This window comes from Pseudorca crassidens, chromosome 21 (assembly GCF_039906515.1).
Source record: "Pseudorca crassidens isolate mPseCra1 chromosome 21, mPseCra1.hap1, whole genome shotgun sequence".
NCBI classification, from domain to species: Eukaryota; Metazoa; Chordata; class Mammalia; order Artiodactyla; family Delphinidae; genus Pseudorca; species Pseudorca crassidens.
Window position 1 is genome coordinate 7,311,668 of NC_090316.1, and position 26,371 is coordinate 7,338,038.

General features: G+C 36.3%; 1 protein-coding gene across 1 annotated transcript in view; it reads left to right on the forward strand.

The window, feature by feature from the left end:
• Nucleotides 1-26,371, forward strand: part of LOC137216194 (A disintegrin and metallopeptidase domain 3-like) — a 106,514-nt gene that overhangs the window by 26,850 nt on the left and 53,293 nt on the right. Inside the window, 6 exon segments of the mRNA XM_067722114.1 lie at nucleotides 5,723-5,799; nucleotides 6,265-6,442; nucleotides 15,351-15,413; nucleotides 23,558-23,629; nucleotides 23,861-24,027; nucleotides 25,120-25,201. Coding sequence (XP_067578215.1) covers nucleotides 5,723-5,799; nucleotides 6,265-6,442; nucleotides 15,351-15,413; nucleotides 23,558-23,629; nucleotides 23,861-24,027; nucleotides 25,120-25,201 — 639 coding nt within the window.

Genomic DNA, 26,371 nt, shown 5'->3' on the forward strand with positions numbered 1-26,371 from the left:
CCTATGTGGGCACACTATAATCACCCAAAGTGCATGGTTCACATTTCAGTTCACTTTTGGTTTTGTATATTCTGTGGGACGGCACGAACATATAATGACATGTATCCATCGCTGTAGTATCATAGAGAGTATTTTAAGTGCCCTAAAAATCCTCTGTGTTCAGCCTATTCATCGTTCATTGCCACTGTAACCCTGGGCAACGTTTAACTTTCTCCATAGTTTTGCCTTTTCCAAATTGTTATGTCGTTGGAATCATACAATATGCAGCCGTTCAGGTTGGTTTCTTTCACTTAGTAATATGCATTCAATGTTCCTCCAAGTATTGGCGTGGCTTAATAGCTAATTTCTTTTTCCCACTGAATAATAATCCATGGTTTGGATGCACTACAGTTTATGAATCCTTAAAGACATCTTGGTTGATTCCAATTTTTGACAGTGTTGAAAAAGTTGCTATAAAATGTACATTTGCAGGGTTTTTGTGTGGGTTTCAGTTTTCAGCTCCTTTGGGTAGATACCAAGGAGTGTGATTGCTGGCTGGATTGGATTGTAAGAGTATGTTTAGTTTTGTGAAATATCCCCAGGTTGTCTCGACTGGCTATCTCTACCATTTCGCATTCCCACCAGTAATGAATGAGTGTTCTGTTTCTCCACAAACATGCCAGCACCTGTTGCCAGTGCTCTAGATTTTGACCAAACCTATCTCATTGATGCTTCCATTCTTAAAATTTTTAATATTTCTTTTTTATTTTTCAGCTTTATTAGGTGACATTTACAGATAAGTTTTTATATATCTAAAATACAACATGATTAATTCACATTTTTATTCTCTGTAAAATGGTCACTGCAATCAGGTTATTAATACATACATCACCTCATATGGTGACCTTTATTGTGGTAAGAACACTTAAGGTTGTTAAGGGAATATTCAAGTGTATAACACAGTATGTAACTATGTTAACTATAGTCGCCATGCTGTATATTAGATTGCCAGAGCTTTTTCATCTTGTAAGTGAAGGCTTGTACCCTTTGAGGGCATCTCCTTGTCTCCCCTATCCAGCCCCTGGTAACCATCATTCTCCTCTGTTTCAAGGAATTTACCTTTTTGTTGTAAGATTCCACAAGTAAGTGAGATCATGAAGTGTTTCTATTTCTCTGTCTGGCTATTTTCACTTAGTATAATGTTCTCCAGACTAATCCTTCTCACACATGGGTGAATAATATTCATTCATATGTGTGATGTATATCATATGTCATTGGTTGTCTCACATATAGGATACATATCTTACATTTTCTTTATCCACTCATTTACTCTTGGACACTTAGATTGTTTCTGTATCTAGGGTATCGTAACTGCTGTAAATATGCCTTTAGTAATGTGGTGGTGAGTGAGGTGTGGGGTGAGAGAAAGTGTTTTATAGTCCTGTGATTAAGTCTCAGTTTTTTAGTGAGCCTATGCATCAGGGCTATGAACAAAAGTGTTTCTTGGTGGTTTGTTTTTGTTTTTTCCGCAAGTGCGACAGAATGGCTAGAGTGGGCTGGATTTGGGTATTTCCTTTCCTGAGGTCAGTTAGGCTCTGATAATACCCCAGCCAGTTCATCTCTATCTAGGTAGTTTCCCCTGAAGGCAGGCCCTGTGAAGAAGAACAGAGTGCACTGATGTATTTCAGATTGAGTCCTTTCCCGCTCCCCTTGCCGGAGGCACAAGGACTTTTTCTCTGATATTAGCTGTGACATCTTGGTGAAACTCTTGAAGGTAAATCTCACAGTATTTTGGGGGTCCATTCATGGGTTCTCTGGAGTTTTTATTTCTCAGAATTGTCCGCACTGATCTTGAAGCCTTTCATCAATCACAGTCAGGTTTTCCTGCCCTGGCACTGGTTCCAGCAGCACTTTGCACTACTGATTCTCTGCTCCAGTGAGCTGTGCCTCCCCATGTGCCCTCTCCCATCCTGAGGGCCGCGCTTTGCACTGTGTCCTCCCTTCTTTTACACATCCAGGAAGAGCTGTTGAGTTTTAAGTCTGTTCCGCTGTCCCTTGTCGTCAGGATGGAATGGCAACGTCCAACCTTCTGACATGGAGAACCAGAAACCAGAAGTCTCTTTTTCATTTCTGTAGTTTTGCAGTGTATAAGATATTTAGTCAACTTTTTTTTTCCTCTCTCAACACTTTGAATATATCATCTCAGTCTCTTCTGGCTTGCAAGTCTTCTGCTAAAAAATCCACTGAAAGTCTTAAGGGTGTTTCATTACACATAAGTCACTTTTCTTCTGTTGCTTTCAAAATTCCCTCTCTACTTTTGACTTTTGACATTTCGATTGCAATATATCTCAGTGTGGATTTCTTTGGGGACATCTTATTTGGTGATTTTTTATCTTCTTGGCATGGATATCAATTTCCTTCTGTAAGTTTGGAAAGTTTTCAGCCAATATGTATTGAAAGTGCTTCCTGTTTTTTTAACTGAAATACAATCGACATATAACAGTGTATAGGTTTAAGGTGTACAATGTGTTGATTTGATCCATTTACATATTACAATATGATTACTGTCATCGTGTTAGCTAACATCGCTACTGCTTCACGTAATCATTCTTTCTTGCTCCCTCTTTTCCTTCTGGGACCCCCCCTACTTTGTGTATTGTTCCTTTTGTTTGTGTTCCATAGGTCCTGTAAGATTTTATCACTTTTTCACTGTCTTCTTTTTGCTCCTTTGAACCGTCTTTGAGTTAAGTCTTTCTCCTGCTTGATCTAATCTGCTGTTGAACCCTTCTGGTGAATTTTTTCAGTTCAGTTATTATTTGACAGTTCCACGATTTCTGTTTGGTACTTTTAATACTTTGTATCTCTTTTCTGAATTTCTCACTTGGTTCATGCATTGTTCTCCCAACTTCATTGAGCATCTTTATGGGAGTTATTTTAAATTTTTCATTAGGCAGGTTATTTAATGTCATTTCACTAGTGTCAGTTTCGGTCTATGTCTTGTTCCTTTATTCAAAATGTCTTTTCCTTATGACTCATTTCACTCGACACTCTGTTTTGGTGTCTGCTCATTAGACAAAGCAGTCACATCACCCAGTCTTCATGACTGGCCATGTGCAGAAGGAAACGCCCACAGATCAGCCCGGCCAGTGATTTGCAATGACTTGGGGGTCCTCTACCAGCAGTTTCTCTCTCCAGGTAGAAGCAAGCCGCTGTGGTTTTTTCTGCTCTGTTTCTGCTGGGCAGTAGGGACGATCATTGTTGTCTGTCATCCCAGGCTGCCGCCTCTGTTCTCCCTCCGACAGCTAGACTGTGGGCGAGCCATCAGTGCTCCAGGATTGGTGAGACAAGTGCTGGCTCTTGGGGCAGAACCGGCGAAGTGGGAACACTGTCTTCAGTCGATCCACTATTACCTCCCCAGGGGAAGCAGAGAGGTGGGATTTTTCATCCCCTCACTCTGTGTTGAGTTTGGGCAAGCTGGGGAGGGAATCAAGCCACCACCTCCACTGTGGTTTGGGTGGCTAGACTGCCCTGAACCAATCAGAGCCCCGGGTCTGGTAAAACTGTTCCTTGGGTGTTCGTTCCCCTCGAAAACGCCGGGGCACTGGATGCTTGAACAACACCCTCTCTTCTCCTGGGTGAATCTGGGAGCTATAGGGTCTCTTCGTGATCTTATGGCAGTACTCTGGGGTAGAGTCTCTGGTGAAAGGGCACCCCAAATCTCCCTCCTGGCTTTGGTGCATCTGATTTTGCATCCTCTAAAGGTGTGCATGAGCCTGTCAATTAACTCCTCATTTCTCACAAAGGAAATTGGTCCATGAATTGCTACTCACTTGGTGTATTTGTTGGGAGATGGAAGGTCCAGGGTTTTCTAAACCAACTTCTTTCCAACCAGCATTCAGCCTTTATTTCTTTGGATTTTTTTCTGCCCTACATTCTTTCTGCTCTCCTTATTGGATCCTGACATGTATTTTAAAATTTTGGGGAATGTTCCACATGTCCTTGAGGCTCTATTCACTTTCTTAACTCATTTTTCTGGGTTTTATATATTGAGTGAATTCTACTGATCTTTCTCAAGTTCATTGATTCTATCCCTTGTCATCTCCACTCTACTTTTGAGCCTATCCAGTATGCATTGTTTTGTTTGTTTGTTTATTATATTTTTCACTTCTAATATTTTTATTTGTTCTTTTTAATGGTTTCTATTTCTTTTCTGATATTTCTGTTCTTTCAGTTGTTTCAGGGTAATTTTTGATTGTGCATTGAACGAGTATTATCACAGCTGCTTTAAAATCCATCCGATAGTTCCAGATACGTGTGACTCATCTCAATATTGGCATCACTGGGTTGTTTTCTCCCACTATGTTGTGATATTCTTGGTTCTTGGTATAGTGTGTAGTTTTCTATTGTATCTTTGACATTGAAATCTTCTATTGTTGAAGTCTGTCAGCCAGTTTAAGTTCAGATTTAGTGTGGTCTGTTGTTCCAGTGACCATTTAGCTTTCTTGGGGCTTTCAATATTATTCTGTTTTGTTTCATTCTTCTGGCTCTGCTGGAGCTCACTGGCTTTCTGCCGGTGCAACCCATAGCAGGACAAGGTTCTTTCCTGGGCCACCTTGTATTGCTAGGTGATGCTGGGTGATGAAGGACCCATAGAAGAGAGAGTATGTCCTCTGGCAGTTTCCCAGCCACTGGATATTGGTATGCTTCTCACTCTGCCTCTGCTAGTGCCCCTGAGTGGGGAAATTTTTTATCTCAGTCACTTTTTGCTGCTTAGAGTTGGGGGGTTTGAGAATTATCTCGTGGGGATCATTTTCTCTTATCAGTACAAGGCCAGGAGCTGCAGAAACTGAGATGCTCTCTTCTGCAGGTTAAAGGTTAAAGATGCTCTCTTCTGCAGGGACCTGGTTTGCATTCTACATCTTCGTGACGGCTTGTGGCATAGTTTGCTGGCACCAGTGAAGGCAGAAATGGCTACTGCTGCTGCCTGGTGTGGAGCAGGGTATGCTCTGCCACTGTCCATGGGTGGGAGATAGGAGGTAATCCTAGTATTGAGACGAGTGAATGGTTACTGATGGAGATGTAAGTCTGGGCGCTAATGACGTATAAACACTTTCATACAAGAGAATGTGATGATACTAATGTTTTCATAGCCCAGGATTAGCAGAGGAACGGGACTGATTCTAGATATCAACAGATTTCTTAGGGAAGAGAAGGGAATATTCACTGAAAGAAAACATCCGGGGAGAAGCTGGGAAGACTAATGTTGTGAAAGTCCATTGAGAGGAGAGTTTGAACTAAGGATGATCAACATGGTGAGATATTAGAGAGAAAATAGTGAGGAAATGTCAGTTAAGATATTTTGGGCTAGCTTAGAAAAAACAAACGAAATGTTCACAGTGGAAGTCAAAGTAATGCTGTTAATTACATTGAGGTAGCATTCATAGACTATATATTCAAGAAATGGGGCTGAGAAAGACAAGATGCAGATCAGAAAGTTGTTTATCAAAAATTTAGAATTATAGCAAAAATCATATGGGAGAGGATAGGAGTTGTGATTATTTATAGGCAGAAGAGGGTCAAGTGGAAAAGATTGTAGGTAGATAAGAAGGAAGTGGAATATCTGGTGAATAACACTATGGAATGCCTAATTGTGAATGTTTGAAGATGTCCAGGAAGTAAGGATAAGACCAAACACTTTATGTTCTAATCATTACAAATGTATCTTTATATTACTCCTGTTTAGGGCCATTGCTTTTATCAAGGATATGCCACAGAGATTGCAGATTCAGTTGTGACACTTAGCACCTGCTCTGGACTCAGGTAATGGCATATTCCAGAGATGTACATAACTGAAATCTTGTGTACCCTTTTACTTTTAGAATCTTCTCGAAGGGTAGATGGAAGACACGGAAAATAGACACTTTCATTATGTGTCTTCTCATCTGCTATCTTGGCCTGCTTGTCTTATCATTTTCCCTATTTGCTTTGTCTCTCTCCCAGGCTTGCAGTTATAAAATTTATTCAGAAAAAGCTGCCACTAGTATAAGAAATATCCACATTACTGAGGCACACTACAATTGCAATGACTCCTAAATGCTGTAATAGATAGAAGAAGGTAGAAAATTGGGTTTAAATGTTAATCCAAGGAAGATGGGATGATTCTTAGATATTAGACAACAAAGGCCACTATCAAATTTCTATATAATGTTTTCACTTAATATTGATTTATGTTTATCATTGAGAAATCTATGTTTTAAATTTCTTTTTATGTATTTAAATATTCAGGGGATTATTGCAGTTGGAGAATATCAGTTACGGAATTCAACCATTGGAATCTTCAGCTACATATGAACATATGCTTTATCAGATAAAGGATAATGAAATTGATTTTCCCCCCATAGCAGAAAATAATTCTACAACCCAATTGGCAGATCAGTCCTACAAAATTCTTGTGAAATCAGAAGTAGGTAACCCCTTTTATGGGATCTTCATTTGTGCAACTTTTGATAAACATATTCACGTTGAAATTTGTTACATTTGGAAAACAAATTTAAACTGATGTTGATGATAAATAAACCTTCTCTTGTAAGGTATTTATTTAAAGTATTTTCTGTTTAGTCATATAATATTTAAAAATGTAATAGATATAAACATATAATCCAAAAATCAATATTCTCCCATATACTTAATTGCAAGTATTCTTATGCATATATGCACAGTTGCACTGTTACTGAATTTGCAACCTAATAATACAATGATACTCAAATTTGCTGATTCTGACTCTGTCATCAGTTTTTCCAGTGCATTTTTTTTCTTTGTAAGAAAGTGTTATTTTGATAGAAAAGGTAAAAGTAGAAAAGAGGCAAGAAATCGTCTGAAGTGTCATTGTCTAGATATAGTGCTCTTAGAACGTTGGAGTATTTGTTCTAATTCTTTTACTGTATCTAGTTATAAAGGTTGATTTATAAAAGAAGATTTATTTAACAAAAAATTATCTAATCATATATGCTTCTTTGAAATTTCCCCTTAAAATTGCTGTTAAGAGGATAATGCACATTTTCTCTTATCATTAAATTATGTTACATTTATTATTATTTTAAATTAACATTAGTTAATGTTGATTTAAAATTAAATGTATACATAAGGAAAATAAGAAATGACCATAATACTGTTTTCTAGAGAAAATGTTGTGTGGAATTCAGGGCAATTATTTTAATTTGTACTCTTTCATGCTTTTTCATGAAATACATATATATATATAATATATATATATAATATATATATTTTCATGCTATACATATATATATATAAACTTAAAATATCTACTTTACAAAATTATGGCATATTCTGCATATTTGTATTTTTACTTTAATCCAGAAATGAACAGCAGTAATGTATCAAATTTTTGAGCAGTCACACTTTCTTTTATAAATACCTGTATCTAAGAATAGGCATATTTCCAAAGTTTTTTAGATATATATACATACTAAATTCCTCCTTAAGAGTGATTGCACAACTTTACATTTTGCCATCAGTGGTTAAGGAAATGAATCTCTGTCCACATATTCTCATGAAAATTAGATATCCTGTTTAGAGAAGCAGAACAAAATCATAATGAATGAAACTTGAATTTAATTTTTGATGATCTCCATCTCACTGTTGCTTTAATATGCTTTTATTTATTTTGCCAAAGATGTTGGTACAAATACAGATTAGTAAAATTGCCCTTTCAGAAAGTCATAAAAATGATAAAATATAATCATATATAGAAATGAAAATTTCATTTTTAATGGAACTGAGATGTGACCCCTAACCCTATGCCATCTGCATATTGCAGTACAACACTGGACACAGTTGCAGACCATTTTCATAACTGAAACAGAGCAGTGTCACATGAAGTAAATTGGATAACTTTAAAGGATTCCATGAATACTCTTCTGTGGCAGTGGGCAAACCTGAAGGGATTGACATGCTTTGGGAAAGACAAAGAGCACTGCACTGGAAGCCATCCCCCTCCAGTGAATCAGCAATAAGAGAGGGATGGGAAGAGACAGAGATAGCATACAGTTCCAGCTGCCTTAGCTTGAAGTTCAGGTGGGTCAGGCTGTAGCCACAAGAATTTGGCCGAGTACCATCATCCTAATGTGTTTAAATGTTCTCATCTGTAAAAATCCAATAATAAAAATAATCCCTAACTCACACAAATATTTTAAAGATTCCATAAATTTATAATTGAAAATGACTTAGCATATATGGGAAAAATAAGTGATCAATAAATATCGCTACTACTACTATTAACATTTGCTCTCTCTAGTTTCTAATGTAGTAAAGCAAGGTAACTGGGACTAATTATGGAAAGTTTGGATACAAAACAAAATGCAATAATGAAATAAAAGAGACTAAAAGTTCAGAACCTAGAGGAAGCCAGGGATATCACTGCAGGAATGAATGGAAAGAATGGGTACTGACATGTTTGTGAATTAAATGATTGCTTTTCACCCTGAATTTGATAGGCTTAAATCTATAGCTTTAGAGAAGCATGTTTTCCAAGCACAAATAGACAAAGTGAGTATCTTCAATATAACAGATATTTTAAAGAGAGAGAGAAAAATAAAATAAAATCTTATATTTTAGGCATGTTTTGACATTTATGAGAGGAAACACAAATAAACTCATAATCAAGGTGAAGGCCTTCATGATAACCAGTGAAAAGTAGAACAAACAAAATACATAAAGGGCTTACCTGTTAAAGACATATTGGACACATGCATTTACCCTGCCCCTTCCTTAAACCCCACTAAAGGGAAAAGGAGTTTTTAACATGGCATTAACATACACACACAAACAGAACAGAAGAATAGTAATAACACTGGAGGTTGAATAGCAGATAGACAGCTGATTCAGCCACTAAAAAGCTGAATCCTTAACTGGCAATTGGGATAGGCTATAGGAAACTTGATACACACTACAGAACTACTCAAATATTTTTGGAACTGCAAGTCCGAATACCTTAGGAAATGATATTAAGGGTGGGCCTAGGAAGAGAAGTGGTTGAAAATAAGCTGTATAAATATGTATAAAACCTGATTTCCTCTCCTAATCGATTGTTTCTGTTGTAAATTAAACTTGGCACACTAGATATTGGGAAACAGGTTTACACAATCCAAGATGTTCATTAGAACCCAGGAGGGAATGAAACCACCCAAAAGAATCAAAACTAACCATGTTGACAGCAGGGTGTTCCCAGCAAACAACCCAGACAATTTACTCTCTGTGAAGACAGCAGGCCATAAGCTCCGTATGTGGTCATAGATGTTGGAATAAGCTGTCAGATGCTCAATGCCTGATATGAAGGGGCACTAGACATGTGATGAAACAGTTGAATATGGTAGATAGAGACATGGAAAAATTCAAAGTGCTAAAGCCTGAGGTCCCAGGGAATAGAGAGAGTGAAGAAAACAAAATGACAATATCCTCAGAGAGGCAGGAGAAAATAGTTCACCCCAAAATAAGAACAGAGTGCTATTTAAAAAATAACACTCAGCAGATAACAGTTCTTGGAAGGTAAAAGCATGCTGAACCTATGTAAAAGCTCAAAAGAAAGTTCACAAGATAAAATTCCAGAAATCACACGAAAACTAAAATATAAACAAAAATGACAGGGAAATTTGAGAGATAAGAAATTCAATTAAAATAACAATATGGGTGATGCAATCTGAGTTCTGGTACAAATAAACATAGAAAATTGAGTTGAATAAATCACAAAACAATCCACGAAAAATTCTCAGAATGATTTAAGTGGAGGTTCTGGACCAATATTTTAAAAAATCTGGTTTTTTATATATAAAGAAGATGCAGAATGGCATGGTCTTACCTAGCAGCAATATTGGAGGTTGAAAGGCAATACAACAGTTACTTAAAAGGAGGAAAAGTGATTTCCAGCCTATAATTCTATACCCAGTCAGAGCTATAAAATTGAGATTTTTTTTGGTTGAAGCCATTTCTTTCCTCCCTATTGTGAATTGTCCTTCCTAATGTGTGAAACGAACCACACTTTTAAAAAAAGAGACTCTAATCTCATCCCGAATGAAAATAATAGCCAGCCACAATCACAACCAAATTCATAAGGGGTAGTTGCCAAATACAGTGAACTTCCAGTCAGATCAAAAGATGGAACAACTATGTATGCTTCCTCAAACTGTATTCTTCTTGAGAACCACTATGAGGTCAAATACCACTAGATTTTGAAGCAACCAATTCCTGACTGTCAGTGGCTTAACATCACATATGTGCTTTGCTCAGGCAAAGACCAAGGTGGATGAAACTGCTGGTTGTTTCCCTTTCTAGCTTCAACACGGGGCCCCAAACTGTCCCCCACTAGTTTTTGAATCTAGACAGGAGTTAAGGGAAGAGTGTCTATATCATCTCCTCCTTGATGCTGCTGGCCCTGGACAGCTATCTCTCACAGACTTCTCTCTTGGAGAAGGAGCAAACATCATTCTTGGATAATTGGCCATTTCTTATAAAGCAAGTATAGCAACTGGCGGGCCATTACTGGTCCATGGCCTTTCAGGAATGGGGCCACACAGCAGGAGGTGAGCAGCGAGTAAGCGAAGCTCCATCTGTATTTACAGCCGCTCCCCATCGCTCACATTTCTGCCTGAGCTCCTCCTCCTGTCATATTGGTGGTGACATCAGATTCTCATAGGAGTGCAAACCCTGCTGTGAACTGCACATGCGAGGGAGGGATCTAGGTTGTATTCTCCTTATGAGAATCTAATGCCTGATGATCTGAGGAGGAGCTGAGGTGGTGATGCTAGCGCTGGGGAGCAGCTGCAAATACAGATTATCACTAGCAGAGAGGTTTGACGGCACAGAGACCATCATAAATCAATTGCTTGTAGACTCATATCAAAACCCGATCAGTGAGTGGCAAGTGAAAACAAGCTCAGGGCTCCCACTGATTCTGCATTCTAGTGAGTTGTATGATTATTTCATTATATATTACAAAGGAATAATAACAGAAATAAAGTGCACAATAAATGCAATGTGCTTGAATCATCTGAAACCATCCCCACACCCCAGTCCATGGAAAGCTTGTCTTCCATGAAACCAGTCCCTGGTGCCAAAAAGGTTGGGGACTGCTGAATTATAGTATAAGTCACCTATCCCCACCATTTGTTCAACAAAAGTTTGACACAAAAGAAATGAATGTATTCTAAAAGAAGAAGACTCCAAAAGGAATAAACATGAGGCATAAGAATGAATATAAATATAGCATATAAGACATAAACAGGATCCAAAGTGAGTTAAAAAACCATATTGATGTTGTTATATATTCATGGTCTGCCTCACAGGTGCCACCTATTGTTCTAAGAGCTTTACAGTATACCCTGTCTTTCCAGTTCTTTCTACAGTTCTGAGAGTGAGGACCATTGTCCCTCTCTTCAGATAGGAAGCAGGGACCTAGAGAGTTTAAATCATTATCCTAGGAAATCCTCCAGTAAGTTACAGCTTTAAAATTCTAACCTAAATAATACAACCCCAGAGATAATGTTCTTTAGCACTCACATGTCTACCCTTACACAGTCTGTTTATTAAAGATCCTGGAGGTGCTCAAGAAATAAACGCAAGAGAAAAATAAAGCCATTTTTAAAATGAAAGACATTGACAGTAGAACGAGTGAATAACAGAATAGACACTGTGCTAAAATCCCAAGGTGATGTTATAGTCAGGGTTAAAGAAATAGAGAAAGCAATGACATAAAAATGATGGCAGAGAAAACCAAAACTGTGTAATGGTTAATTTTATGTATCAACTTCCCTGGGCCACAGTGCCCAGATGGTTAGTCATATTTTCTGGGTGTTTCTGTGAGGGTGTTTTTGATAAGATTAAGAACTATATCAGTGGAGTTTGTGTAAAGCAGATGGTCCTCCAGAATGTGGGTAGACCTCATCCAATAGGTTGAAGTCCTGAATATAAGAAAAGGATGTAACTTCCCCTGAGTAAGACAGGACTCTCTAGCCGACAGCTCTCCAACTGGAACTGGAGCATCAACTCTTTCCATGTCTCCATCCCGCTAACCAGCCAGCCTCCATAACCATATGAGCCAATTACTTGTAATACATCTAATTATAATAAGTATATGAAATGTGTAAATATACACACATATACTATTGGTTCTGTTTCTCTGGGGAACCCTGACTAATAGAGTGTGAAAGATTGCTAATGGAAACTCAGGATAATCAATATTGTCATTCATGAATAAAATCACAACCAAAGTATTCCAACTTATGAAGGAAGAAAACTCTGTTGAAATAAAGAAGTCCTGAACTTGAAAATTTTCAAATTACAAAAAATCCTTATGAAAACCGGTGACACCAAGATACAATGTATTTTGGACTTTATCAATAAATAATGAATAATGCTATAGGCATCTTGGCCTCAAAGAAAGTCACCGACAAAGGTAGAAAAACTCAGACTGGAATTAGCCTTTGCCAAAATATAGTGCTTGTAAGATAGTCAGAATGTCTAACTAGGGAGTAGAGAAAATGGCTTCTCCAGGGAGGTACACAATATCCCAGCAATTTGTTATCCGGTCAAGTTGCCATTATACTCCAAAAACGTGTGCTTTTTCAAAGACTTTGAGACAATATTACATAAGTCAGTAAAGAAAACAGGAATTGCATGAATTTAACAGATTTTGGTAGAAAACCACAGAATCATGGCAATAGTTTCAGAAATACCATTTGGCAACATTCAGTACACATTCATGGTAAATAGTAGGAATAGAAAACTTCCTTGATCTCATAAAGAGCATCTATTAGCATCCACAGCTAACGTAAAGAATGTAAATAACTGAATGCTTTGCTCCTGTTATGGACTGCAGGCTTGTGTTCCCCCAAAATTCATGTTTTGAAACCTTAACTTTCAATAGGACGGTATTAGGAGTTGAAGCCTTTGGAAAGTAATTAGGGTTAGATTATGTATGAGGGTGGGGCCCTCATGGTGGGATTAATGCTCTTATACAAAAAGGAAGAGGTACGGGATCCCTCTCTCTGCTCTCCATCACATGAGCGTACAGGAGATCTGCAAAGTAGGAAGAGTGGTGTCACCAGCCATCACATCTCCTGTGTGTTGATCTTGAAGTTTCCAGCCTCTAGAAATGTCAGAAATACATGTTTGTGGTTTAAGCCACCTAGTCTATGGTATAGTTGTTATAGCCCCAAACGGAAGAACACCACCCCTGAGATAGGGATAATGCAAGGTTGTTTGCCTTCACTACTTCCAGTCAACATATTACTAGAGTTCTTAGGTAGTGCAAAAGGACAAAGAATAATAATAAAGGGTATAAATTTTTGAAAGGAAAAATAACCCTATTTCTTTAGTGATCTAACTCTACATAGAAAGTCCTAAAGAACCTCCATTAAGGCAATCCGGACTAATTAAGAGAGTCTAGCAAAGTCACAGGGAAAAAGAAAGATAAGATATTCATTTTCCCCAAATTGACCTGTAGATTCAGTGTAATCCCAATCAAAATTCCAGAAGACATTTTGTAGAAATTGATTCTCAAATTCATAAGGAGATGCAAATACCTAGAAGAGTCAAGGAGTTTTGAAAATTGAAAAAAAGAACAAGGTGAAGGACTTACATTGCTTTTTCTTAAGCGGCCAGATAGTAAATATTTCAGGCTTGTGGGGCATATGTTCTGTTGCAGCTACTTCACTCACCCTTTGCAGCGTGAAATCAGCATAGACAAACTATAAACAAATGGGGGTGGCTGTGTTCCAATAAAATATTTTTTTACAGACAGGTGGTCATACCATGGGCCGTCTTTTGCTGACCCCTGCTGTGGAGAAACATATTGTGGTTTTGGTATAAGGGTAGGCGTATAGGACAGTGGAGCACAATAGATGAGAAGTAGACCCAAGTGCTCTTGCCAAAATTATTATCCACAAAGGTGCTAAGGCCTTTGAAAAGTAAAGAATGATCTCTTCATCAAATGATGCAAGAAGATTGGATTTCCACGTGGAATAAAATGGGAATTGACCCTTATTCCAAAAACATGAATTAGAGCATAGTCAAGGCTAAACATAAAATTTCTAGTAGGGGACTTGGAGAAACCACATTAATGAGCCATAAGCCTGTGAAGAGATGTTCAACATCATTAATCACCCAAGAACTGCGAATTAAAACCTCAGTGAGATCTCGGTACAGACTGACAAGAATGCATGCAATGCAAAAGATTGAGAATACCAAATACAGGCAAGAATGTGGAGCAATTGACATTCTTATTAGTTCTTGGAGAAAAAGCAGAATGATCAAACTACTTTAGAAAGTAATCTGGAACTTTTGTACTGCTTTACACATATACAAGTATCATGCGGATCAGGTTTTCCAATTCTAAGTAACCAAGAAAGAATGAAAGACTATAACTGCCCAAAGACCTGTACATGGATATTCATAGCCACTATATTTACAATAGCTAAGATGATTAAATAATCCAAAGGATCATCAACAGTTAATGTATAAACAAACTGTTTTGTGTTTCTAAAATGGCACACTTCATAGCAATAAAAACAAATGGATCACTAATAATCACAGCAACACAGATGTGTGCTGAGTGAAAGAAGCCAGATATAGAAGAAGACATGCAATATGATTCCATTTGTGTGAAATTCTAGGGTAAGTTATTGTAACCTATGGTGAGAGAAAGCAGATCACTGGTTGCCTTGAGACTTGTAGGCTATTAACTTGGAAGAGGGTGATGGAAACATTATTTATTTTAGTGATGGAAATGGTTGCATGGGTGTAAATATTGCTACCAGTTCATGTAACTTTATTCTTAAAATAGATGCATTTTATTGAGGGTAGGCCACAATAAAGTTAATATAAATAATTACAAGTACAAAAATGATGATAAAATAGAGGTAACGTTAGGGAGAAAGTTGATGGGAATTTGTTTAGCTTGAAGGTTGGGGTGAGGGACCAAGAGGAAGGTTTTCAGAGGAAGGAACAAGGATTCTCCCTCATTTCAGTAACTTTTTTGAGGATTCTAATTCTCAAGAATATAAGGTGAAAGCTTCTGATTTGTTCCTAAAATTTTCATACAGAATCTCACCAGCTTATTTACTCAGTGGGCATCAATCCTCTTATTTCTCTAATATCTATAGCTTTATGTATTTGTATATGTATCTACCACCTAACTATCTATCTACCTATATCTCTCTATCTTTCTGTCTGTATATCTATCTATAACTCTGTATGTGTGTGTGTGTCTGTATGTATATAATTATATAATGTACATGATAATTACAAACAATGTAAAAATTATTAAATGTTTTATTTAATTCATGTTCTCTGTTTTGCAGAAAAATTCTGGTGTGCTGTTGAAAAGAGTTCTGAAAATACAAGTCATTATGGATAAAGCCTTGGTATGCATTGTTGATATATTTCATTGTATCTTTTTTGTATTTAAATTGAAAGGGGATATGTAAAAGAATCTTTATTTGCAATACAGATATACGTCACTGTTCAAAATCTGTATCTCAGTATAGCAGTACATAAAAAATGTTGTCAATTGCCTTTCCATTGGCATGGGGGAATCAATACCAATTTTTAATAGAAAGAATGTAAAACTTCATATATAAGGGAGGATTGTATTGCACTGTAATCTATTGGATTATAACTAGTTGCATATACTTCTGGATCCACCCAAAATTGTGGTGAAACTCTTTCTTAAATCAATTTCCATTTTAAAATAAGCTATTTCATTTATTACTCAATTGAAGATCCTTTTATTAAATATTATCTTTTATAAGATTATTTTACGCTGTGTAATTGCTTGGGTTCTCTGTTGGAAATTCCATTTTTAAAAAATAGGAAGAATAATTCATAGGAACATATTTGATTATGGAACTTTTTGTTTATACAATTAGTTTTAGCAAAAACTTATGGGCAGGCAGCAAGTTAACGAAAAAACTTGCTTTGTCCGTTATCACTAGTAATTTTGTATAAGTCTCTCAATGAGTTTCATGATGTTCTAGATTTTTGGCATAAAAGGAAATATTCAGATCTTTAAATAGTTTTTATAAAAGTATTAACAGGAAATAATGATATGACACTAGCTCTGGGACCCCTGGGCCCTGCAACCAGACTCCAGGACCCAGCTCTGCCTACCAGTAGACTGGCAGGAACCCCAGGACTTGGCTTCACCCACCAGTGGGAGGGCTACAGCCCTGGAGTCTTCTGGACCTTGACTCCATACAGCAGCGAGCCAGTACTATCCCCAGAGCCCCCTGGAGTTTCACAGTCAGCTGCCTTATGACCTGGTCCTGACAACCAGCAGCTGGCAGCCTGTGCCTGAGGCAGCACTGGCAACCACCTGAACCAGGGGCCAAGCAAACCCACCAGACTTCCCACATAGTCAGCCTGCCACAACAGGAAGACCCACACAGCCCACATTGGGGAACCACCTGAGTCTATACCACAGGTGAAGAGAGTGGAGAATGCTGCTGGAACACACAGGAGGTCTCCTGCTAAAGGCCACTCTCGCATTAGGAAACACAACCAACTTATCAGGTACATAAACATACAAATACTAACTTAGGCAAAATGAGGCTACAGAGGAACACGTTCCAGATGAAGGAACAAGATCAAAGCCCACAAGAAGATCTAAGTGAAGTGGAGACAGGCAACCTACTTGAGAAAGAGGTCATGGTAGTGCTCGTAAAGATGATCAAAGAACTTGGCAGAAGAATGGATGCACAGAGCAAGAGCAATGTTAGAAATTTTAAGCAAAGAGTTAGAAAATATAAAGAATGACCAAACATAGATGAAGAATACAATAGCAGAAATGAAAAATACACTAGAAGTAATCAATAGTAGACTAAATGATACAGAAGAATGGATCAATGAGCTGGAAGACAGAGTAATGGAAATTACAGATGTGGAACAGGAAAAAGAATGAAAGGAAATGAGGACTGTTTAAGAGACCTCTGGGACAACGTCAAGCACACTAATACTTGCATTTTAGGGGTCCCAGAAGGAGAAGAGAGAGAGAGAAAGGAACTGAAAACATATTTGAAGACATAATAGCTGAAAACTTCCCTCACATGGGAAATGAAACAGATATCCAGATCCAGGAAGCCCAGAAAGTCCATATAGGATTAACCCAAAGATGAACATACCAAAACATATCGTAATAAAAATGACAAAAATTAAAGATGAAAAGAGAATATTGGAAGCAGGAAAAGGAAAACAACAAATAACATAAAAAGGAATTCCCATAAGGCTATCGGCTGACTTTACAGCAGTAATTCTGCAGTCCAGAAGGGAGTGGCACAATATATTTAATGTGTTGAAAGTGAAAAACCTACAACCAAGAATACAGTATGCAGCAAGGCTCTCATTCAAATTTGATACAGGGATCCAAATCTATACAGACAAGCAAAACCTAAAAGAGTTCAGCAACACAAAACCAGTGTTACAAGAAATGTCAAAACAATTTTGCTTAAGAAAAAAGCCAGGTCCAGAAACTGGAAACATAAAAATTATGAAAGAAAAAAGCTCATTAGTAAAAGCAAACATACAGTAAAAGTAGGATATCATCTCACATGCAAAGCTGGAAGGAAAGTTAAAAGACTTATGTCTTTTAACAAAATCACCTATATCCAGAATAAGGAATAAGGAGATACATAATGCAATTAGATGTAAAATAAGATATTAAAAACAGTGATTGTGAGGGGAGGAGAGTATTCATGCATGGTTGTTAAAATTTGTTTGAAATTAAGAGATCAGCAACTTAAAACCGTCATTCATATCTATATATCTATATCTTTATAAAAACCTCACAGTAACTGCAAACCAAAAACCTATACTAGATACACATACACAAAAGTAAAAGGAATCCAAACATAACACTAAAGATAGTCTTCAAATCATATGAAAAGGGAACAAAAGAAGAAGAAAGGAACAAAAAAGACTTACTAAAAACAAGTCCAAAACAATTAGCAAAATGGAAATCAGAACACACATATCAATAATTACTTTAAATGTAAATGGACTAAACGCTCCAATAAAAAAAGAAATAGAGTGGTTGAATGGATACAAAAACAAGACCCGTATGGCCTGCAAGACTGTCACTCCAGATCTAAAGACACACAGACTGAAAGGGAGGGGATGGAAAAAGGTATTCCATGCAAAAGGAAATCAAAAGAAAGACAGGTTAGACATACTTATATCTGACAAAATAGTTTTTAAAAAGAGACTGTTACAAGAGACAAAGAAGGACACTACATAATGATCAAGGCATCAATCCAAAAAGAAGATATATCGATTGTACATATACATGCACCCAGCATAGGAACACCTCAATCTGTAAAGCAAATATCAATGGACATAAAGGGAGAAATTGACAGTAACACAATAACAGTAGGCAATTTAGTGCCCCACTTGCATCAGTGAACAGATCATCCAGACAGAAAATCCGTAAGGAATAAAAGGCCTTAAGTGACACATTTGACCAAATGGATATATTGGTCATTCCATCCAAAAGCTGCAGGACGCACATTCTTTTCAACTGCACATGGCACATTGTACAGGATAGACCACATGCTAGACTATAAAACAAGCCTCGGTAAATCTGAGAAAATTGAATTCATATCAAGCATCTTTTCTGACCACTGTGCTATGAGACTAGAAATGAACTACAAGAAAACTACTGCAAAAGACCCCCAGACACATGGAGGCTACACAATATGCTACTAAACAACCAATGGGTCACTGTAGAACCAAAGAGGAAATAAAAACTTCCTGGAGACAAATGAAAAGCAAAACACAGTGATCCAAAAATCTGAGACACAGCAAAAGCAATTCTGAGAGAGAGGTTTATAGAGACACTAGCTTGTCTCAGAAAACATGAAAAATCTCAAACAACCTAACCTTACAGCCAAGGGAATTAGTAAAAGAAGAACAAATAAAACTCAAAATTAGTAGAAGGAAAGAAAGCATAAGGAGAACAGAAGAGAAATAAATGAAATAGGTATAAAAGAACAATAGAAAAGACCAATGAAACTAAGAGCTGAATCTTTGAAAAGATAAACAAAATTGATAAAACTTTAGGCAGACTCATCAAGGAAAAGGAGAGAGGGCCCATATCAGTACAATCAGAAATGAAAGAGAAGTTACAACTGACACCACAGAAATACAAAAGATCATAAGAGACTACAGTGAACAACTGTATGCCAATAAAATGTACAACCTAGAAGACATGGACAAATTCTTAAAAATGTTCAATCTCCTAAGACTGAACCAGGAAGAAATAGAAAATAAGAACAGAACAATTGCCAGTAATGAATTTGAATCAGTAATTTTTAAACTCCCAGCAAACAAAAGTCCAGGACCAGATGGCTTCACAGGTGAATTCTGCCAAACAGTTAAGAGAAGAGTTAGCATCTATCCTGCTCAAATGATTCCACAAAATTGGAGAGGAAGGAACCCTTCTGAACTTATTCTGCGAGAACAGCATCACCCTGGTATGAAAACCAGACAAAGATATCACAAAAAAGGAAAATTACAGGCCAATACCACTGATGGACATAGATGCAAAAGTCCTCAACAAAATATTAGCAAACCAACAAGGCATTAAAAGGGTCATACACCATGATTAAGTGGAATTTATCCCAGGGATGCAAGGATTTTTCAATATCCACCAAAAAATCAGTGTGTTACACCTACAGATAGCCAACAGCCACATAAAAAAACAGATGTTCATCTCAATAGATGCAGAAAAAGCTTTTGACAAAATACAACCTCCATTTATGAGAAAAACTCTCCAGAAAGGGGGCATAGAGGGAACATACCTCAACATAATAGAGCTCATATTAGCACAAACCCACAGCTAACATCATACTTCATGGTGAAAAGCTGAAAGCACTTCCTCTAAGATCAGGAACAAGACAAACATGTCCTTGCTCACAACTTTTATTCCACATAGTATTAGAAGTCCTTGCCGCAGCAATCAGGCAAGAAAAAGAAATCAAATCAATCCAACTTGGATAGGAAGAAGTAAAATAGTCACTGTTTGCAGATGACATGATACTATGCATAGAAAATCCTAAAGACACCGCCAAAAACTAGGAGAGCTCATCAATGTATTTCATAAGGTTTCTGGATGCAAAATTAATATACAGAAATCAGTTGCATTTCTATAGACTAACAGTGAACTATCAGAAGGAAAAATTAAGAAAACTATCTCATTTTACCACTACATGTAAAAGAATACTCCCTAGGAATAAATCTAACTGAGGAGGTGAAAGACCTGTACACAAACAGATGGAAACATACACTGTTTCCATAGATTGGAGGAATTACTATTGTTAAAATGACCATACTATCCAAGGCAATCTACAGATTCAATGTAATCCCTATCAAAATACCAATGGCATTTTTCACAAAACTAGAAAAAATAATTCTAAAGTTTGTATGGAAACAAAAAAGACTGCGAATAGCCAAAGCAGTGCTGAGGAAGAAGAACAGAGAGAGGCATCACACTTCCTGACTGTAGACTATACCACAAATCTGCAGTAATCAAAATAGTATGATACAGGAACAAAAACAGACACATAGATCACTGGAAGAGAATAAAGAGCCCAGAAATAAACTCATGCACTTATGGTCAATTAATCTACAACAAAAGAGGCAAGAATATACAATGGAGAAAAAAACAGTCTTTTCAATAAGTGGTGCTGGGAAAACAGGACAGCTACATGTAAAAGACTGAAATTAGAACATTTTCTCACACAATATAGAAAAATAAACTCACAATGGATTAAAGACTTCATGTAAGGCAGGAGAGCATAATACTCCTAGAAGAAAATATAGGCAGAAAACTCTTTGTCGTAAATCATAGCAATGTTTTTTTGTTTTGTTTTGTTTTGTTTTTTTTCATCTGTCTCCTTGGGCAAAGAAAACAAAAGAAAAAAATAAACAAATGGTCCCTAATTAAAGTTAAAAGCTTTTGCCCACCAAAGGAAACCATAAACAAATGTAAAGTGAACCTACTGAATGGGAGAAAATAGTTGCAAATTATATGGCTGATAAAGGGTTAACATCCAAAATATATAAATAGCTCATACAACTCAATATCAAAAAACAACCCGATTAAAAAAAAAAATGGGTAAAAGAACTGGATAGACATTTTTCCCCAAGAAGACCTGCAGATGGCCAACAGGCACATGAAAAGATACTCAACATCACTGATTATCAGAGAAATGCAAATCAAAACCACAATGAGATGTCACTTCACACCTATCAGAATGGCTATCATCAAAAAGGCCACAAGTAACAAATGTGGTTAAAAAGGAACCCTTGTACACCTGTTAGAGGGAATGTAAATTGATGTAACCACTGTAGAAAACAGTATGGCAGTTCCTCAAAAAATTAAAAATAGAACTAACATATGATGCAGCAATTATACTCCTGGGTATATATTTGAAAAAAATGAAAATACTAATTGGAAACATACATGCACCCCAGTGTTCATAGCAGCATTATTTACAATAACCAAGGTATGGAAGCTACCTAAATACCCATCAACATATGAATGGATAAAGATGTGATACACACACGCACACACACACACACACACACACACACACACACACACACAATGGAATACTACTCAGCCATAAAAAGTAATGAAATTTTGCCATTTGCAACAGGATGGATAAACTTGGAGGCTCTGTTATGCTAAGTGAAATAAGTCACCGGGAGAAAGACAAATATGTATGATACCATTTATATGTGGTATCTAAAAAATAAAGGAAACTAGGAATATAAAAAAAATGTAACAGACTCAGAGATATAGAGAATAAAGTAGTGGTTACCATTGGGAAAAGGGAATAGGGAGCGGCACAATAGAGGTAGGGATTCAGAGGTATCCACCATTATGTATAAAGCAAATAAGCTACAAGGATATATTGCACAACACAGGGAATATAGCCAATATTTTATAACAACTATAAGTGAAGTATAACCTTTAAAAATCGTGAGTCACTGTTATGTACATCTGTACCTTATATAATATTGTACATCAACTACACTTCAATAATATATTTTTTTAAATGTAAACATGTTTCATCAGTAAAATCCTGTGTAACCCCTTGTGATATTATTGTAGTCTGTCTTATTTCTTCTTGTGTAATCAACCACAAAATAAATTATTTTACATTAAATATCCAATTGTTGTTTAAAGAAATTAAGGAAAGGAAAAACATATTTCATATTTACTATTTCCAAACTCTACATTTCTTCTCCTTCTCACAGGTTGGTTTTTCTGATATTTCTGTTTAACCTGTAGTAATTCATTTGAATTCAGTTTTTGTTCATCTGAAAGTATCTTTATTTTATCTCTGTTTTTAAATATTGTATTTGGAAACAGGAATAGGAATAATACAAAGAACAGCTATATTCTCTCTACTCAGATTTATTAATACTATTTCCCTTTGTTACTTGTGCTGTCTCCATGTGAAAGTAAGTTGTAAATCGCATTTGTAGCTTTTTTTCAGTGTGCATTTACATAGAATAAGATCATATATATCCACAATCAAGTTATCCATCTAAGTAAAAATAACATCATTGAAATACTTTTTATCAAGTTTACAATCAAGTTCACTTGATTGCATTGTGGTTGGATGATGTGAGCTAAGTGATACTGTGTTTTATATTCCGATGTTTTATGGCCTAATATGAGTCAATTTATATAAAACTTTCAGGTATACTTTAAAAATATCCCTCTCATTTTTTATATAAGCTTGTATATATGCATATTATATCAAAGCTTGCTTGAGTTTTTAAAACCTTTAATATTTTTGCTGTAAATTTGCTGCTTGTTGTAAATTTGTCAGCTTGAGCCATTAACGATTATGAGAACTATGTAAAAATCTCTCACTATGATTGTAATTTTCTATATCTAAATTTGTTAAATTATATATGTGTGTGTGTATATATATATATATATATGTATATATATAGTTGCTCTACCATTAATTATAAGTAAGCTTAGAAATACGTGTACACACAAAATTAGAAATGTTTCAGTGAAAAATGTTGTGATTTTTTTCCCTTGAATGAAGACATGTTCTTGAAATTGTTCACTATGTAGTGCTCAGAGCTCTGTGTTTAGAAAGTACATGTTTTTCTCCAGGATATACAGTCATGTTGTCTTATGGGAATGAAGACAAAAGATGGCAACACAGTTGAGCAGGCAAAAAAGACTTAGGAGTTTAGTTAGAGATTTGAGTCCTGGTTCTTACCCTTATTAGTTATGCAGTCTTGGAACCTTAACTTTTGATCCTAAATAACTACATGCATAAAGAAGAAGATACTCATCACCATCACATTTTAATATGTAATGTCCCTAGGCTTAAATCTAGAACTTACTAAGCATGTGATAAGTCTTAATTCTGCTTTTGTCCTTTCACTTGAGCACTGCATTATTTTAACATTTTTATACCCATTGAAACGTGGTAGTTTAGTCATTTTTATTAGTGATTAAAAAACAAAATTTGCCTTTCAGTATGATTATATGGGCTCTGAAGTGGCACTTGCATCTGAGAAAGTTGTCCGTATCTTTAGTCTCATCAACACTGTATTTATGTTTCATATTTAAATAAGAAACATTCATATTAATACAGTAGCATTGTTTGAATAAATAGCATATGCACTTTTATAAACTATATAGTCCTACCAACTAGTTTCTTCCACCGATGGATTTCATCTCTAAAAATTAGTAAATTGAATATATTAACATTACATAGAGAGATATAGTGTTACATTTATGATTACCTAAAACCATATATCATGTATCTTCTGTTTTCAGATGTATTCTCAGCTTAAAGTGTTGGTTACATTAACTTCTCTGGAGCTCTGGTCAGATCAAAATAAGATTTCAACTAATGGGGATGCTAATGAAGTTCTACAAAGATTTGTGTCATGGAGAGAAAAATTTTTACTTCAAAGGTCCCATGATATGCCATACTTATTAATGTAAGTGATTTATTTTCATTGGTATAGAGTTTATCAAATTACTTGTAAGTTAACCATGAAAATTATATACAAAATTTATTATTTATGATGACAAGACATCTCAAAAATAGATTATGTGGGTACTGTTGGCAAAATGCAAGCTATAAAAATCTAATAAAATGTAAGACACGAAAGCATTGTAGGCCATTATCCTCAGAGTGGGCTGCTTACCTATGGAAATTTAAAGAACTGATAATATGTAAAGCCTCGGGAAAACATAGGGCCTCTCTGATTTTAAAGATTTTCTCAGAGGTAGATAATTGAAACCAGCATTTTAACATTAAATAAAGCATACATTAGTTAACAGAATGCAATAATTGCATGTAAAGCTGGTTACACTGGAAAACATAAGTATGGTAATGTGGTGACCTAATGGTATTTCTATCCTGACCTAAAGTGTAGCTGTTTAACTGCTTGCACTGTAACTGTCACGAGTCTTTATATAGATTTTTATTTTACTAGTTTGATTATTTTCGATGGAAAAAACAGAAACACGATTCTGAAGATCTTAAGCAATATGGAATATATTTATGAATCTCTGGGTGTCTCTGTGGAATTTAAGGTCAGGCTTGGGGGTGGAGGAGCAGCATTAACTAAGGACTGAAATGTGTGAGGACAGAATACATCCCATCTCTCTTTTTCCTAGTGACTGTGCTGCATATTGTCTTTCTCATTCTGTCCAATCCAACACTTTTCACGCAGTCTAAGGTTTTACAACCTGCAAATCATGGCAGTAATCTACCCTGACTTTTATGTCTTTGCATTATATCCATCCAGTGTTGACAACAGTGGTGATTAATTTCTGGAAGGATTAGGCACTGCTGGATTTTAAGCTGTGTATCATACGATGCTAAAGTTGCCTTTAGAACTTAATTTTGTAGGCACTGTGGGAGATTACCCAAATACAACATGATTGAAAGCATTAGACATGATACATAATATTCACGTCTAAAAGAAAGCAGCAGCATTATTGAGGAATCCAATTCTTAAAAGATCATTAAGTTTTTAAAAATTTAAAGTGCGTTTATCCACAAGAAAAATTTTATTATTTAGTTATAGGGACCATCCTAATTATGTGGGAGCAACATATCATGGAATGGCATGCGATCCAAAGTTTGCTGCAGGAATTGCTCTGGTATGCATTTTATTCCCATCTCTCCAGTAACTATATCACAGTTTGAAATTTAATATCCACTTCAAGGAACAGAAGTACATATAGTATATCTACCATTTTATTAAATTAATATTTTTTATAGTGCTTTATTTTTTTATTTTTAATTTTTTTGCGGTACACAGGTCTCTCACTGTTGTGGCCTCTCCCATTGCGGAGCACAGGCTCCAGACGCGCAGGCTCAGTGGCCATGGCTCACGGGCCCAGCCGCTCCGCGGCATGTGGGATCTTCCCGGACCGGGGCACGAACCCGTGTCCCCTGCATCGGCAGGCGGACTCTCAACCACTGCGCCACCAGGGAAACCCTATAGTGCTTTATTTTTTACTTTAATCCTCAAGTGTTATCATTTTTAAACGTTTTCTTTATTGTGGTAAAATACATATCCCATAAAATTGACCATCTTAACAATTATAAGTGCACTGTGCAGTAGTGTTGTCTATTTACATTGTTGTGAAACAGATGTTTAGAACTTTCACCTTGCTTAAATGAACGTCTGTACCCTTAGACCAACGAGGCCCCATATTCCACACCTCTACCCTGTGGCAAGCACCATTCTACTGCCTGCTTCTGTGAGTATGATATTTTTAGATCCCACATATAAGGTGGATCATACAATATTTGTCTCTCTGTGTCTGGCTTATTTCTCTTAAAATAATACACCCAGGTTCATCCATATTTTTGAAATGGTGGGATTTCATTCTATGTATTGCTGAATGATATTTCATATTTATATACATATATTTATATGAATTATATATATAAATCCTATCATAGTATACATTTATCCATATATAGAAACATTCTCTTTATGCATTCATATGTCAATGACCGCTTAGTCTGGTTCCATATCTTGGCTATTATGAATAATGCTGCACTTTACATGGGAGATGGGAGTGCAGATATCCCTCTGAGATAGAGTTCAGTTACTTTGTACATTTACCCAGAAGTGGGTTTGCTGGATCATATGGTATTTCTGTTTTAATATTATGAGGAATCATTATACTGATGTCCATAGTGGTTGCACCATTTTATAATCCCACCAGCATTTCACAGAATATATTTTATTCATTACATCCTCACTAACAGTTGTTTTTTTTTGTTGTTGTTAGCTATCGTAATAGGTATGAGGTGAT